This window comes from Planococcus citri, chromosome 3 (genome assembly GCF_950023065.1).
Source record: "Planococcus citri chromosome 3, ihPlaCitr1.1, whole genome shotgun sequence".
Taxonomy (NCBI): Eukaryota; Metazoa; Arthropoda; class Insecta; order Hemiptera; family Pseudococcidae; genus Planococcus; species Planococcus citri.
In genome coordinates this window covers 69655618-69669387 of record NC_088679.1, presented here as the reverse complement: position 1 = coordinate 69669387, position 13770 = coordinate 69655618, and the positions used below count along the sequence as shown (strand labels likewise).

Sequence of the window (13770 nt, the reverse complement as noted above, 5' to 3'; positions counted from 1 at the left end):
CATTTCAATACTACCTATCAAACTTACCTAAAGACTAAAGTGTACTTTCAACAAAAAAAAAAAAAAAAAAAAATTTGGAATGAAACGAGATCTTTGGACAATAATTTCAACGAATACCCTACCTACTGGCAAAAAAACGACAATAAGTAATTCTATAGTAAATAGTCTACAGTCCAAACACCAAAAAGTGCTCTAGAAACCGAAAACAGTTCAATTTTTTGGGGGGCAAAAAAAAGAGTTGGCATTTCGTTAGTACCTATCTTATTAACATTCAAGAAAATGGACAGTTCGGATTTTTTGTTTTGTGTTGAGTTTACCAAACTGAAGCGATCTTGAGGATATTTCATTTAAAATACTGAACAATGTACAAGATTTTTGAGTCTCAAGATTGTTGAGATAAGCCTTTTATAAAAATCTATCCAAATCTTTACTTATATTTTACCCAAAACTTCAACCATTTCACATAGGTCGCATGTTACAACGCAACAGACTGAAAATACTTGAGAAATGGTTAATACAATTTTTTTACTGCAAAATTTTCATGAGATGCTCAAAAAAAATTTTCATAGAGATTTTCGGTTTTCTCGCGAAATTTTAACCCATTTGCATAGGTCGCATGTTACAACAGACTGATGGCATATGTACTTGAAAAATGATTCATGCAATTTTTTTAGCTCAAAATTTTCATGTAACACGGCTCCGTGTGGCCAGCCCCGACCATGTGGGGGTGGGGGTCGAAAATAGTGCCAATCGTTTGTGCTTCATTTGTGCACGTTTGTGCACTAATTACTTTCGTTTGTGCTCACCCCCTTCATGGCGTATTTGAAGGGAGCCTTGGTCGGGGCTGCGTGTCCCCAGCCCGACCAAGAATAATTACGCTTTTAATTACAAGTATAACAAAACGAACGCAATGGGTCAATTTGATGAGTGCACAATCCTCAGCATCAAAAGCACAAACGATGTGTATGGTTTTCATTCCTCTAAAGCCCCTTCCTATGGGCTCCCCCTATTAGCATGTCCCCAGCCCCGACCATTTCAACTTTGTAGGGGAGCGAGCACAAACGAAACCAATTGGTGCACAAACGTGCACAAACGAAGCACAAACGATAGGCACTATTTTCGACCCCCTCCTCCTCATGGTCGGGGCTGCGTGTCCCCAGCCCCGACCATTTCCACTTTGTAGGGGAGCAAGCACAAACGAAGCACAAACGATTGGCACTATTTTCGCCCCTCACCCCCACATGGTCGGGGCTGGCCACACGGAGCTATGAAACACTCAAAAAAAATTTTCATTGAAATTTTCGGTTTCCTCGCAAAATTTTAACCATTTTGTATAGGTCACATGTTACAACAGACTAAAAGTACCTATTTGAGAAATGATTCATACAATTTTTTAGCTCAAAATTTTCATGAGACGCTCAAAAAAAATGTTCATAGAGATTTTCGGTTTTCTCCCGAAATTTTAACCCACTTTGATAGGTCGCACGGTCACGTTGTCAAAATGTCATACATCCATTTTTGTTAATGAAATGGCCCGGATGCGTAACTTTGAAAATGCACTGCGGGTCATTGTGCCGGCCGTTTTTCACAAAGTTGGTCTCTATCAGCGTGGGATGAATGGATGCAATCATGTAGGTGCGTATTTTTTGCCCCCCAGGCCGTATTGCTTCTACAGAGTCGTTTTTATGTGAAAAAGTGCCAAAATTGGCAAAAAATTGCCTTTATGCAGCTCTGGAACGCAACTGTGACGGAATCCAACTCAAAAAAAGTATATATCTATACTCGGGAGAGTGTCCTCTACCAAATTTAAAAAAAAATTTTTTCCCCCCGCCAACTTCGAAAAATGGGGGTTTTGAGGCTCCAGCTCCCTATTGTGCCAGTCAAAAAATCCGAAATGTCCATTTTCTTGAATGTTAATAAGATACTAACGAAATGCCAACTCTTTTTTTTGCCCCCCAAAATGGTCAACTCAAATGACACTTTTTTGCGCTTGGACTGTAGACTAAAATGGCAGTGGTAGGTTTTTTTCAAGCATTTTTTTTTTGACAAAAAAGCAAGAATTTCGTCAATTTCTGAAAAAGCGAGAATTTTTGGCCATTTTTGACAAAAAGTAAGGCTGACGGTTTTTTAAAAAAGCAAGATTTTTTGAGAGTTATTAGCAGAAAAACTGATACTTTTTGGCAATTCAGGTACGATGAATTTTCCCTCGTGATTAATTTAATACAGCTAACGATGAATTTTCCTCCGCGATGAATTTCATTTTTCCCTCCCGATTAATGTCACCCAGCGTCCCCAGCGATGAATTTTCCTGTACCTATAATCCCAAATTTCAGCCTAATCGGAGGTGACGAATTGACGAGGTTTCCTTGTGAGGAACATTTTCTGTTGGCTTCTTTCAAAATTCTGGGGATATAAGTCCTTGGAATTTATCGTGAAAAATGATCCAAATTTGAGTATTTGAATACTGTGCAAAAAATTAAAAAATGATACCTATTCAGTAGGTGTCTGAATAATTGAGCTTGGCGATGCACTATTGTACGTTTTTTCGATTTTTCTTATCGTTAGTTCGGTTCAAAAATAGTTGATATTTTTTTGCTTTCGTCTTTTAATCAAAAACTGCCTCATGTATTCCAATAGTGATAGGCAATAGGTATGCATGTCGTACTATCCTACAAGTTCGTGTAAGAACATTTTGTGTAACCCTTGTTTGGTCATGCGAGAAGCAGTAAACAGCATTTCCTTGTGCTTTTTGAAGGAAAAGGTTTCATCGGGGTATGAGGTACATACTCCTATGGTACACTTCGAAAAAAAAAGAAAAAGAAAAACAACAATAAAAATGTGTCTCGCAATGCAAATTGCAAACTTCTCAAATCTCAGCAATTTTTACTGATTAGATTTTATTAGCTGATTGCAGTAGAAGTATCAGTCACAAAACGCATGTTCAGTGTTATTTTTTTTTATAGTCGTCCGTCCAGCCTGTCTTCCGTTTTGATTACGGTTTTGATGATTCATTTTTACGAAGAATCGTTTGATAAATACTTACATACATATGTACAAAGAAACGGCTGCATGGTACATATACTTAGTACACAATACACATACACACAATCAAAGTCTAGTATGATAACCAGTTAGCATATTGACAGTAGTCCCAGTATCACTATCGATATGTAAGTACTTATTAAATTGCAAATCAACACATATTCGTTACGTTTAGTTTCTAGTTAGCAGCTTGGTGACTGGTGTAATTCTTAGTGAAGGTAATATAGAAAATTTCGGTGTGTTTTTTCATTTTCATTTTTTAGTATAGGTACTTTTGTAGGTAGGTACTGAATAGTGACATTTTACTAATCTGATATGGTAAACAGCGCAATAACTGAGCAAAATTACGGATTAATACTAATACCTACTTTTGATTATGATAGGTACCGATGGATGCTCCAGCGATTGGAATTGACTTGGGCACTACGTACTCTTGTGTTGGTGTTTTCCAGCATGGAAAAGTTGAGATCATCGCGAACGATCAAGGTAACAGAACCACGCCGAGTTGTGTCGCTTTCACACATAACGAAAGCTTGATCGGAGAAGCAGCAAAAAATCAATCGACCAGAAACCCAGATAATACAATTTTGGTAAGTTTCTGCGCAAATTTTATTCCCATTCTCATATTTGCGCCGATGCAATTCATTACATTTGTAGGTTATGAATTGTACCTATCTACAGGGTGCGCAGAAATATCGAGTACTCCGAAGAAAGTTTTCTGTTAAAACTGTTAAAAGTAATATGGGTTGACAACGTGAAATAAGTATCAAAGTATGTAGATGCATATTGAAGGAATGGAATGTGATCACTTCAGTCCAACCACCAATCAGGTGCTATCATTTATCATTCACTGTGACCAACCGAAACATTTAGTAGAAATTTTTTTTGGGGGTACCTATAATACCTAGTACCTACTCGATATTTTTGCGCACTCTGTAATCAAGTTACATGTTTTCGAAATTGAATATAGGTAATTACGTGTTTTTTTTTTTTTTTATTGTAATGTACAGACGTGAAAAGATTAATGGGTCGTAAATTCGACGATGAAACAGTTCAGACTGATATAAAGCATTGGCCTTTCCAAGTCGTTGACGATGATAACAAGCCGAAAATCCAAGTTGTTTTTGAAGGTGCTTCTAAAATGTATTTCCCTGAAGAAGTGAGTGCATAACTGCAGATGCTGCGTTCAATTTTCTACTTGGACAAGTCGTAATTAAATTTCTTTACAGATATCATCGATGATATTGCGAAAAATGAAAGAGACTGCCGAGGCGTATCTGGGTACAACTGTTGCAAATGCAGTCATCACTGTACCAGCCTATTTTAACGATTCTCAAAGAGCAGCTACCGTAGATGCTGCCAAAATTGCTGGACTAAATGTATTGCGTATAATTAATGAACCTACCGCTGCTGCGATTGCTTACGGATTAGGAAAAAAAGTATGTGTTTGCTTTAGTCTGAATTTATGCTAATCCAAGGTCGTGCGTCTCTATAATTAAAATTTTCGATATCTTCAGGACAAAGATGAAACCATGATTTTTGATCTGGGTGGTGGAACTTTCGATGTCTCCATCTTGACCATCGATAACGGTGTTTTCCATGTGATTTCAACCGCCGGCGATACTCACTTGGGCGGTGAAGATTTTGACAATAAAATGGTCGATCATTTCGTTCAAGAATTTCAACGTAAATATCATAAAGATCTCACTGGAAACAAAAAAGCTCTACGTCGTTTGCGAATTAGTTGCGAACAGGCGAAACGAATTTTGTCATCATCGAGTGAGGCCAGGATTGATATTGATTCTCTTCACGATGGCATCGACTTCTATAGTTCAATTTCTCGTGCTCGTTTTGAGGAATTGAACGCTGAATTTTTTCAAAACACGATGGCAACCGTTGAAAAAGTGCTCCAGGATGCTGAAATCAAGAAAACAAACATTGATCACGTCGTTTTAGTTGGTGGTTCATCCCGTATCCCAAAAGTTCGAAAAATGTTACGAGATTTCTTCGATGGGAAGGAATTGAACAACTCTATCAATCCAGACGAAGCTGTGGCATATGGAGCTGCTGTTCAAGCCGCTATACTCAGCGGTAAAAAATCCAAAGAATTACTAGATGTAGTGTTATTCGATGTTACACCGTTGTCATTAGGGACCTCTGTCAGGAAGGGGGGGAATACTGGCCGTAATGGAGATATGGAAGTCATTATTAGACGCAACACTCTCATTCCAGCAAGATGTACTAAAAGATTCAAGACATCGTGCGACTATCAACCTACAGTACTTATCGAAGTGTATGAAGGTGAATATGTGACAACGAAAGATAATAATTTGCTTGCTAAAACCAAGCTCGTAGGCATTACGAAGGCACCTCGTGGTGAAACTAAACTTGACGTAACTTTCGAAATCGATGCTAATGGTATTTTGAACGTGACTGCTGTGGAGCCATTGACTGGCCTTAAAGCCCAAGTTACCATCGCATATGATAAAGGTCGTCTCAGTAAGGATGAGATTGATCGTATGATTAAAAATGCTGAAGAATTTGACACAAAGGAGAAGCTGAAAAAGGCTGCAGTTGCCGCTAGGAGTTGTCTAGAAGAATACTGTATCAACGTAAAACGCACAGTGCAAGATGACAAATTAAAAAATAAAATTGATAAATCTGATAAAGACATAATCTTGAAAAAATATGAGGAAACCATTGCTTGGTTGAATTCAAACCAGTCAATTGGGAAAGATCAGTGCGAAAATAAGCTAGAAGAACTGAAAAATATATTCGATGTGATAATTTCTATTTCTAATCAACCTGCAGAGAGAATAAAAGACAAATATTATGAAATATTGAACGTGACAAAGCATTCCTCCAAAACAGAAATCGAAAAAGCCTTCAGGTAAATGTGAACCTTTTTTCAATTTCATAACATGAAATTTCTTCACCCTGCAAGGAGGAAACTCGAGGGAATTGAAAACCAGCCAATAGGAAAACTTAATCCAAATACGTACTATTGGCAATCTAATTTTGTTTTTCAACCTTGATTTACAGGAATGTAGCTTGTAAATACCATCCAGATAAATACGAAGGAGACAAAGAAATAGGACATTTGTACTGGTTGACCTTCAAGAAAGCATACGACTTTCTCATTAATCTTGGTAAGTAGTGCTTCAATCAAGTATACCATACAATGTGTGTAGCTGTAGAGATTAGAGGAATGGTGCAATAATCGGTACATAAATTAAAATTAGGCACCCATATTATTTAGAGTGATTCATCAAGAGTACTTTTTTGTATCACTTTTTGCAGTGAAAGGAAATTCCAATTGACAGCAGCTTGGGTTCATAGAACAGTTTCACTTTTTTCAATTGGATCGTTATCAGACTTCAAGAGTCCAAAATGAGAATATTTTGTACTTTCTCTCTCCTAATGAATTACTTTTTTTGTTCTGTGAATTTCTAGATTAGGTCTAATGATTTCGATAAGGTATCGTGCATATATGCATTTCAGTAATATTTCTGCTACTTCAGCGGAAGTTGTATTAGTGATAGATACCTATTTGTGACGATTGTTTTAATATACGTTCTATTATTTAAATAGTTTGTGATACCGATATAATTACCTATGTCAAAGATACGTAAGAATTCATTTTAATGTACATATGCACTGTGCATTGTGTATTAGGTTGAGATTATGAGAATATTTTCGTTTTTTTTTTATATGTACCTATTATCTTTATTTTTACTTGCATGCTGATTTTTCTCCCATAATATTCATGATAGTATTAAATGAAAAATTCACTTTTTTGAGATAATATGCTTAATTTTCGCTTCAGAACATTAACATTAATTGATGACTAATCTTTTCAAAAATTTGAGAAAGTTGATTAGTGGAAATATTTACCTAATGTTTGAATTTTTAACGTCCAGTTAAATCCTTGATGATAATGCCTGGTGAAATTTCGATGAATTTATGCTTCATTTTAATTGTAAGGCTGAAAGTGATTGAAATGAGGGATTTTTTACGTAGGTATTCTACATTCTTCGAAGTAGGTACCTACTAACCTATTTTCAAACTATTAATCGGTTAAAAAGGATTGCAAAAAAATGAAAAAAAGCAAATTCAATCTTACCTATCAAAAAGTGATATCGAAAAAATTTTCCCCCAAAACTTGACTTTCAAATACTTACAAGAAATATTTGAAAATTTTAGTAAAAAAATAAAACTTATAGGTACGATATTTTGACAGCAAAAAAAATAAAAATCGAGTCTTTCCCTGCAACTTTGATAAAGAAATTGGATTTCTCTTGATGATTAAAAGGCTTTCTGACAAAAACGAGCCTTTCTTATAGTTTTTACAAACGAGTTGTTAGGATGACTTTTGAAAATACAGAAAAATGTGCCATGCAACTTTCAAAAGTGGATTTAATTTTTGCGCTGGATGAAATTATGATAAGTATTCAAACAAAAATATTTTTGAGCATTTTTGAAGAATTTTGAGCCCAAAATCGCAGGTATAAGATTGATGAACCTACCAGAATGGATTGAAATCTCGACCGAAAATAAATAATTTCCGTCAAAACTTTTTCATTGTTTAGCTCAAAATTGACGTATGATTATTTTAGAAAATAAGTCATTGAGCCTATCAAAATGGAATAACATTTCGGCAAAAACTCAAAACTACCAACTGATCTTTTCATGAGCATTTGTGGAAAATTCGCCCATATTGAATAAACTGCGTACTCGATGTACTCGATTTGCTATAAAATAATGCGTTGTACTTATTTACGGCGAACTGAGTATGCAATTCTATTAACACCATCGGATTATTTTCAAACACCTCATATCAATCACATATCTAAGCAACCCAGCTCAGATTCATATTTTCCTCACTTCTGACTTACCTTGCTGGCTTAAAAGTTCAAAATCATACTAATTGAAAGTAGGGAGAATTTCGCATCTTTTGGACAAATTATTTTCGAAAAATAGATCTTTGCGGGTGAAATTTCAATTTTTGAAAAATATCGAAAATTTCAATTTTTTGCCCAAAAGAGTTTATTTTAAAATTGCAAAAACCTTTAAGTTAAGTGACCATCCTAAAGTACGCATAAGTGGTCATTTCACCTAATTGACCTATGTACTAATAGAAATGTGAAAGTTGGTAAATCCCCCATTTTCGACTCGCCGAATCGATTTGAAACTGTTTCGAACCATTTCAAGGAAATCTGTAGCCTCCAGAAAATTTTTGAATGTTGAAATTTCTGCAAAATGCTACTTAAGGAAATTGCAGCTAAAATTTGGTCAAGTCATCAAGTGTATTACTATAAATACTGACAATGACATGTATTGAACACGTTCATAAGACGTGTTAAGGTTCATTTCGACGATTTTATATTTTTTGGGGAACCGAAATTTCCAAAAAACTATTGAAGGTTTCAAAGCAACTTACAATAGCATGTTGGAATTAGGATATCTGACCTTATTTGTGTACTTAGCAAGTAGGTACTTCGGATTTAAACAGGTATAGCTACAAAGAAACAAAAATTATCGAGGATAAAAAAAAGGCTAAAAAATTTTTAACGTAAGTATTTATTTTAGAAAGGTATAGGTACCAATGTAGTTACGAAGTAGGTTATATCATTATTTAATCGTATACGACTATATTTTCAAAAACATCAAAAATGTAAGCAAATAGGTAGATGTTAAAGAAGAAAAAAAATAGTAGGTATAGTACCTACCCAAGAAAAATACTCAATAAGGATGATGTCACTTATAAACTAATCATTACAGATACAATATTATTGATTTAACTTTCACTATAATACCTACTTGAGTCATAATAATTTGAAATCGTTAATCAACAAGTTCGACAAATTGAAAAATATGGCGTTGAAATCTGAGAAATGACGATATACTTAGGTAGGTATTCTCAAATTTCAAGTTCTGATGTAGAATATCTGCATTCTGCACTCTTCAGAATTTTCCTTTTACTGCAAAGAAAGAAATAGGCGTTGATCAGTTCAGAATTGGATAACTTTTCATTGCAACATTATCTTCTTCAATACATAGGTATAAGCATACCTACCTAGATTAATAAGAGTATTTTTTGCTTTTGTAATAAATAACCAATACATATTCGCCATTTCCTTGTCTCCTTTGTATTTATCAGGATGATATTTCGAACCAACTTTCCTGCCAAGATTAAACAATATGTACGTCACTAACTGTAACTACTTAGTAAAATAAATTAGCATTTTTAAAGGCGGATTCTAATTTCTACGAATCTAGATTTTGTAGAAAATAATTAGGTATCATCGACGATTTACCTGAAAGCTTTCTCAATCTGTTTTTTGTTGGCGCCTTTGGAAACATTCAATATTTCGTAATATTTATCGTTTGCTTCATGAGGGTGCGTGGCTATCGAAATGATCGTATCGAATATTTTTTTCAATTCTTCCAGTTTAATTTCGAAAACCTCTTTTTTAGATGATGATTGATTCGAATTCAACCAGAGAATAGTTTCTTCACATTTTTTCAAAATTATTTCTTTATCGAATTTTTCGATTTTATCTTTGAATTCTTCAACCGTGCTCTTGACGTCGGCACAGTACGACTCTAAAGAATGTTTTGCAGCTAATACCGATTTTCGTCTCGCTTCTTTTACATGAGATTCTTCAGCGTCTGCGATCATACGCTCAATTTCATCCTTACTGAGACGACCTTTATCGTATGCGATGGTAATCTGGTTGTTATTGCCGGTCGTTTTTTCGATAGCGGATACGTTCAGTATACCATTAGCATCGATTTCGAAAGTCACATCAGCTTTAGTTACCCCACAAGGCGCGGGAGGAAACCCGCCAAGGGTAAATACGTCAAGCAAGTGATTATCCTTTGATAAATCATGCTCTCCTTCGTAGACTTCGATTATAAACTCGGTTTGATAATCGCGCAAAGTACCGTAACGTTGAGTATTTCTGGCTGGAATCGGAGTATTACGTTTAATGATCACACTCGTGTATTTATGGTCTTCTTGATAACCAATACCTAACGACAACGGAGTAACGTCAAGTAAAACTATGTCTTGTACAATCTTTGATTGATCACCATTCAGTATGGCAGCTTGTATGGCAGCTCCATAGGCTACTGCTTCGTCTGGGTTAATCGATTTGTTCAACTCCTTTCTACTAAATAAATCCTGCAACATTTTCTGAATTTTTGGTATCCGGGACGAGCCACCAACCAAAACCACTTGATCAATTTGATTTTTACTGATTTCAGCACCTTTGATAGCTTTTTCAACCAGTGCCATGGCGTTTCGAAAGTAGTCAGCGTTTACGTCTTCAAAGCGAGCACGAGAGATCGAACTATAAAAATCAATTCCCTCATGAAGAGATTCGATTTCAATAGGGGCTACAGTAGCAGACGATAATGTTCTCTTTGCTCGTTCACAAGCGGTTCTTAAGCGACGTAATGCCTTTTTGTTATCACCGAGATCTTTCTTGTATTTTTGTTTGAATTCTTGAATGAAATGATCGACCATTCTGTCGTCGAAATCTTCACCGCCCAAATGAGTATCGCCAGCAGTTGAAATCACTTCAAAAACGCCGTTTTCAATGGTTAAAATGGAGACATCGAATGTACCACCACCGAGATCGAAAATCAATATTGTTTGTTCACCCGAATCCTGCAGAATTCAAAGAACATTAATCGATCGATGATTAACAGGAAAAGCTCACTACAAATGATACGAACTTTTTTGTCTAGACCATAAGCAATTGCAGCGGCTGTAGGTTCATTAATTATACGTAATACGTTCAAGCCTGCGATTTTGGCCGCATCAACTGTAGCGGCTCTTTGAGAATCGTGGAAATAAGCTGGTACAGTGATTACAGCATTTTTAATTTTTTTACCCAAGTAGGCTTCGGCAGTTTCTTTCATTTTTCGTAGCACTATCGCTGATACCTGTAGAAAAATTGAGCCAATTGAGTGAGTATACCCAATGAGCTATATCTAATGGAACCACACAACCATAAATGTGAAAATAACAAAACTCACTTCCTCAGGAAAATAGGTTTTAGAAGTACCTTGGACTTCAACTTTGATTTTTGGTTTATTCTGATCATTAACAACCTCGAAAGGTCGTAGCTTCATATCGGCCTGAACCGTGACATCGTCGAATTTACGACCTATAAGCCTCTTTACATCTGTATGGTATTAGGTACGTAAAATTTTTTTAAAAAAAGCTAGGTATAAACCAATTTCGTAAGTAAGTACGTACCTATGAAAAATAAAGCGTACTGTAATGGTAATCGTATCATTCGTATTGTTACGAATATGAAGAGAAAATTTGAGACTTACCGAAAATGGTATTACCTATCTAAATTCCTTACTGACTGACTTTTCGCGGCATCTCCGATTAGCGTTTCAATCTCTGTAAAAGCGACATAACTTGGCGTGGTTCTGTTACCTTGATCGTTGGCGATAATTTCGACTTTACCATGTTGGAAAACTCCAACACAAGAGTACGTTGTACCCAAATCTATTCCAATCGCTGGGGTATCCATTGCAATCTATCATAAGTTGTACATGCAAGGTAAATTCAGAATTATATTTCAAATTATTGTGTTTTCTCTATTTCATCAGCTAATAAAAATTCACCGCAGAAGTAAGTTAATCAAAAATACGAGTAGGTACAAAAACATTTACCTGCCCAACAAATAAAATAATGAACTAAGAAGCATAACGCTCCAACTGAAAATGTTTATGTTTCGTAGCCAAATAATTTCATATTTATTTGTCAACTTCGAAATGAAAATTTAAAACAAATTTTTGATCTATGTATTTATACGTTCATTTAGCAGTCCAATAACCTTTCGTAATCTTGCTTATTGCTCAATTTTTTTCTTTCTCCCACACTACTCAATCCATCTAATGAGTTTAAAAAATGAAAAATGATATTTAAAAATCTGTTTTACATTTATTTGCAACTTGCAAGTGGTGGTGATGTACCTTAAGTTTTCAATGAAAACTAGAATTATTTGGCTAGCATGGTTGAATTCAAACCAGACAATTGAAAAAGATCAGTACATATTCGATTTCATGTTTCGCAAGCCAATTACCTACCCTAGTTTGAAGTTTCTTACCCTGGATAGAAAATCCAGGGAATTAAAAATCTGCCTATAAAAAATTTCATTCGTACTCAACAACCAATTTATTATTATTAAAAAAAAAAAAAAAATGTTTACACTTTACAGGCATGTAGCTCGTGAATATCATCCTGACAAATACGAAGGAGACAAAAAAATAGGTAGCAAATTTGTATTGGTTTATCATTCAAAAAGCAAGAGATCATCTTCTCAAACAAGGTAGCTACTTACCTTGTTCTTAAACGTTCCTTCTGTTTTACTTTTTGCAGTGAAAGCAGAATGCTATTAACAGCAGAACAGCACTGCAGGTAAGTATACTTACGTGAAGAATACGTAGGTACATAAAATAGCAACTTTGAACGATTCAATTTTAGGATCAGCATTCTATTGATATTGTTCTCATGTTTTGATTACAACTTCTATTTTTTTCTAACGTGGTCATGAATTCAGACGCTTGAAATAGTACAGATAAAGAATATGCTACATAGGTGTGGAATAGGTAACTTATGTATTAGGATCGATCATCATTAAGGTATAGGTATACCTAATCGTCGGAAATCAAAGCATTTCAATTCATGAGGAGAAAAAACGTAGGTATGTACCTAGTACCTACCTAATCCACATGTTTTTATATTTTATTACTGGCTGTTCATTAGAAGTTGCATTAGCAATACTGTGATGATTGATTTAGATGTTTCATTTTTGAATACACAATTTTTGATATTCATAAACCTAATCATTTTTTGCATACTGAAGCATTGGAACTCAAGAAATTGAAAATGTAAATCAGTTCAGATACCTTGGAGCACTGATAAATAATGATGGTAGAGATCATAAAGAAATTAAATCACGGATTGGAATGGCAAAAAGCGCCTTTAACAACCTAGCCAATGTGCTGGGAAATCGAAAAATGAGTCTAGCTCTGAGAAGGAGAATTATGCGATGCTACGTATGGACCGTTCTGAAGTATTCCTGTGAAACATGGACCATGAGTGCAGAATGCGAGAAGAAAATATCTGCTTTTGAGATGTGGTGCTATCGAAGGCTACTACGAATCTCATGGAAGGACTTCATCACCAACCAGGAAGTATTAGCAAGAATAGGAGAGGAGCGGAAAGTCGTAGTAGAAGATAAGTATCTAGCTCATAAAATACGAGAAAACGGTATTTTCATGCTAGCAGTACAGGGGAAAATTCAAGGAAGAACTACAAGAGGGAGGAAACGATCGGAGATGTTAACAACAAACTCACCGGCCAACTCTCTAAGACCCTGAAAGAAACTATCAGATACGCTAGAAACCGGCTGATATAGATGGAAGTATACGCTCTCTCCTGTAAAGGAGCGCGACTACGACGACGACGAGTGTGGGTTAAGTAGATACCCATTTTTTTCCTATTTGTATTGAGTACTATAGCTATAGGTAGGCACTAGGTACGTTTTCTTACTCGTATGATATTAAATTAAAAATTTATTCCTTACATGTCATGTTATTTTTTTTATGTTTCAAAAATTCAAAAATTTCTATGCATTTTCAAAAATGTAAATATCTAGCATTTTCATGATTTCATTTCTATTTCAATTCTCGAAGATA

The 13770-nt window shown here is 35.3% G+C and overlaps 1 protein-coding gene and 1 pseudogene across 2 annotated transcripts; one reads left to right on the top strand and one right to left on the bottom strand.

The window, feature by feature from the left end:
• The first annotated feature begins 3143 nt into the window (after positions 1 to 3143).
• Positions 3144 to 6742, top strand: LOC135838608 (heat shock 70 kDa protein II-like). Of its 2 annotated transcripts, XM_065354305.1 has the most exons (8): positions 3144 to 3322; positions 3426 to 3632; position 3724; positions 4053 to 4201; positions 4272 to 4481; positions 4560 to 5932; positions 6085 to 6191; positions 6343 to 6742. In XM_065354305.1, the coding sequence occupies exons 2-8, from the start codon at positions 3432 to 3434 to the stop codon at positions 6360 to 6362; spliced, it is 2061 nt and encodes a 686-aa protein (XP_065210377.1). In that variant the 5' UTR covers positions 3144 to 3322; positions 3426 to 3431; the 3' UTR covers positions 6363 to 6742. The 2 variants fall into 2 exon arrangements, with proteins under 2 accessions (XP_065210377.1, XP_065210376.1); XM_065354304.1 differs by lacking the exons at positions 3144 to 3322; position 3724 and having other exon boundaries at positions 3545 to 3632.
• A 1982-nt stretch (positions 6743 to 8724) lies between these two features.
• Positions 8725 to 11597, bottom strand: LOC135838609 (heat shock 70 kDa protein II-like; annotated as a pseudogene).
• Between the last annotated feature and the right edge of the window lie 2173 nt (positions 11598 to 13770).

Excerpts from the sequence above, each read along its gene's own strand:
- LOC135838608 (XM_065354305.1), top strand. The coding sequence starts at position 3,432 with ATGGATGCTCCAGCGATTGGAATTGACTTGGGCACTACGTACTCTTGT. Across the intron at positions 4,202-4,271 it reads AAATGTATTTCCCTGAAGAA|ATATCATCGATGATATTGCG; the intron begins GTGAGTGCATAA and ends ATTTCTTTACAG. Across the intron at positions 4,482-4,559 it reads CTTACGGATTAGGAAAAAAA|GACAAAGATGAAACCATGAT; the intron begins GTATGTGTTTGC and ends CGATATCTTCAG.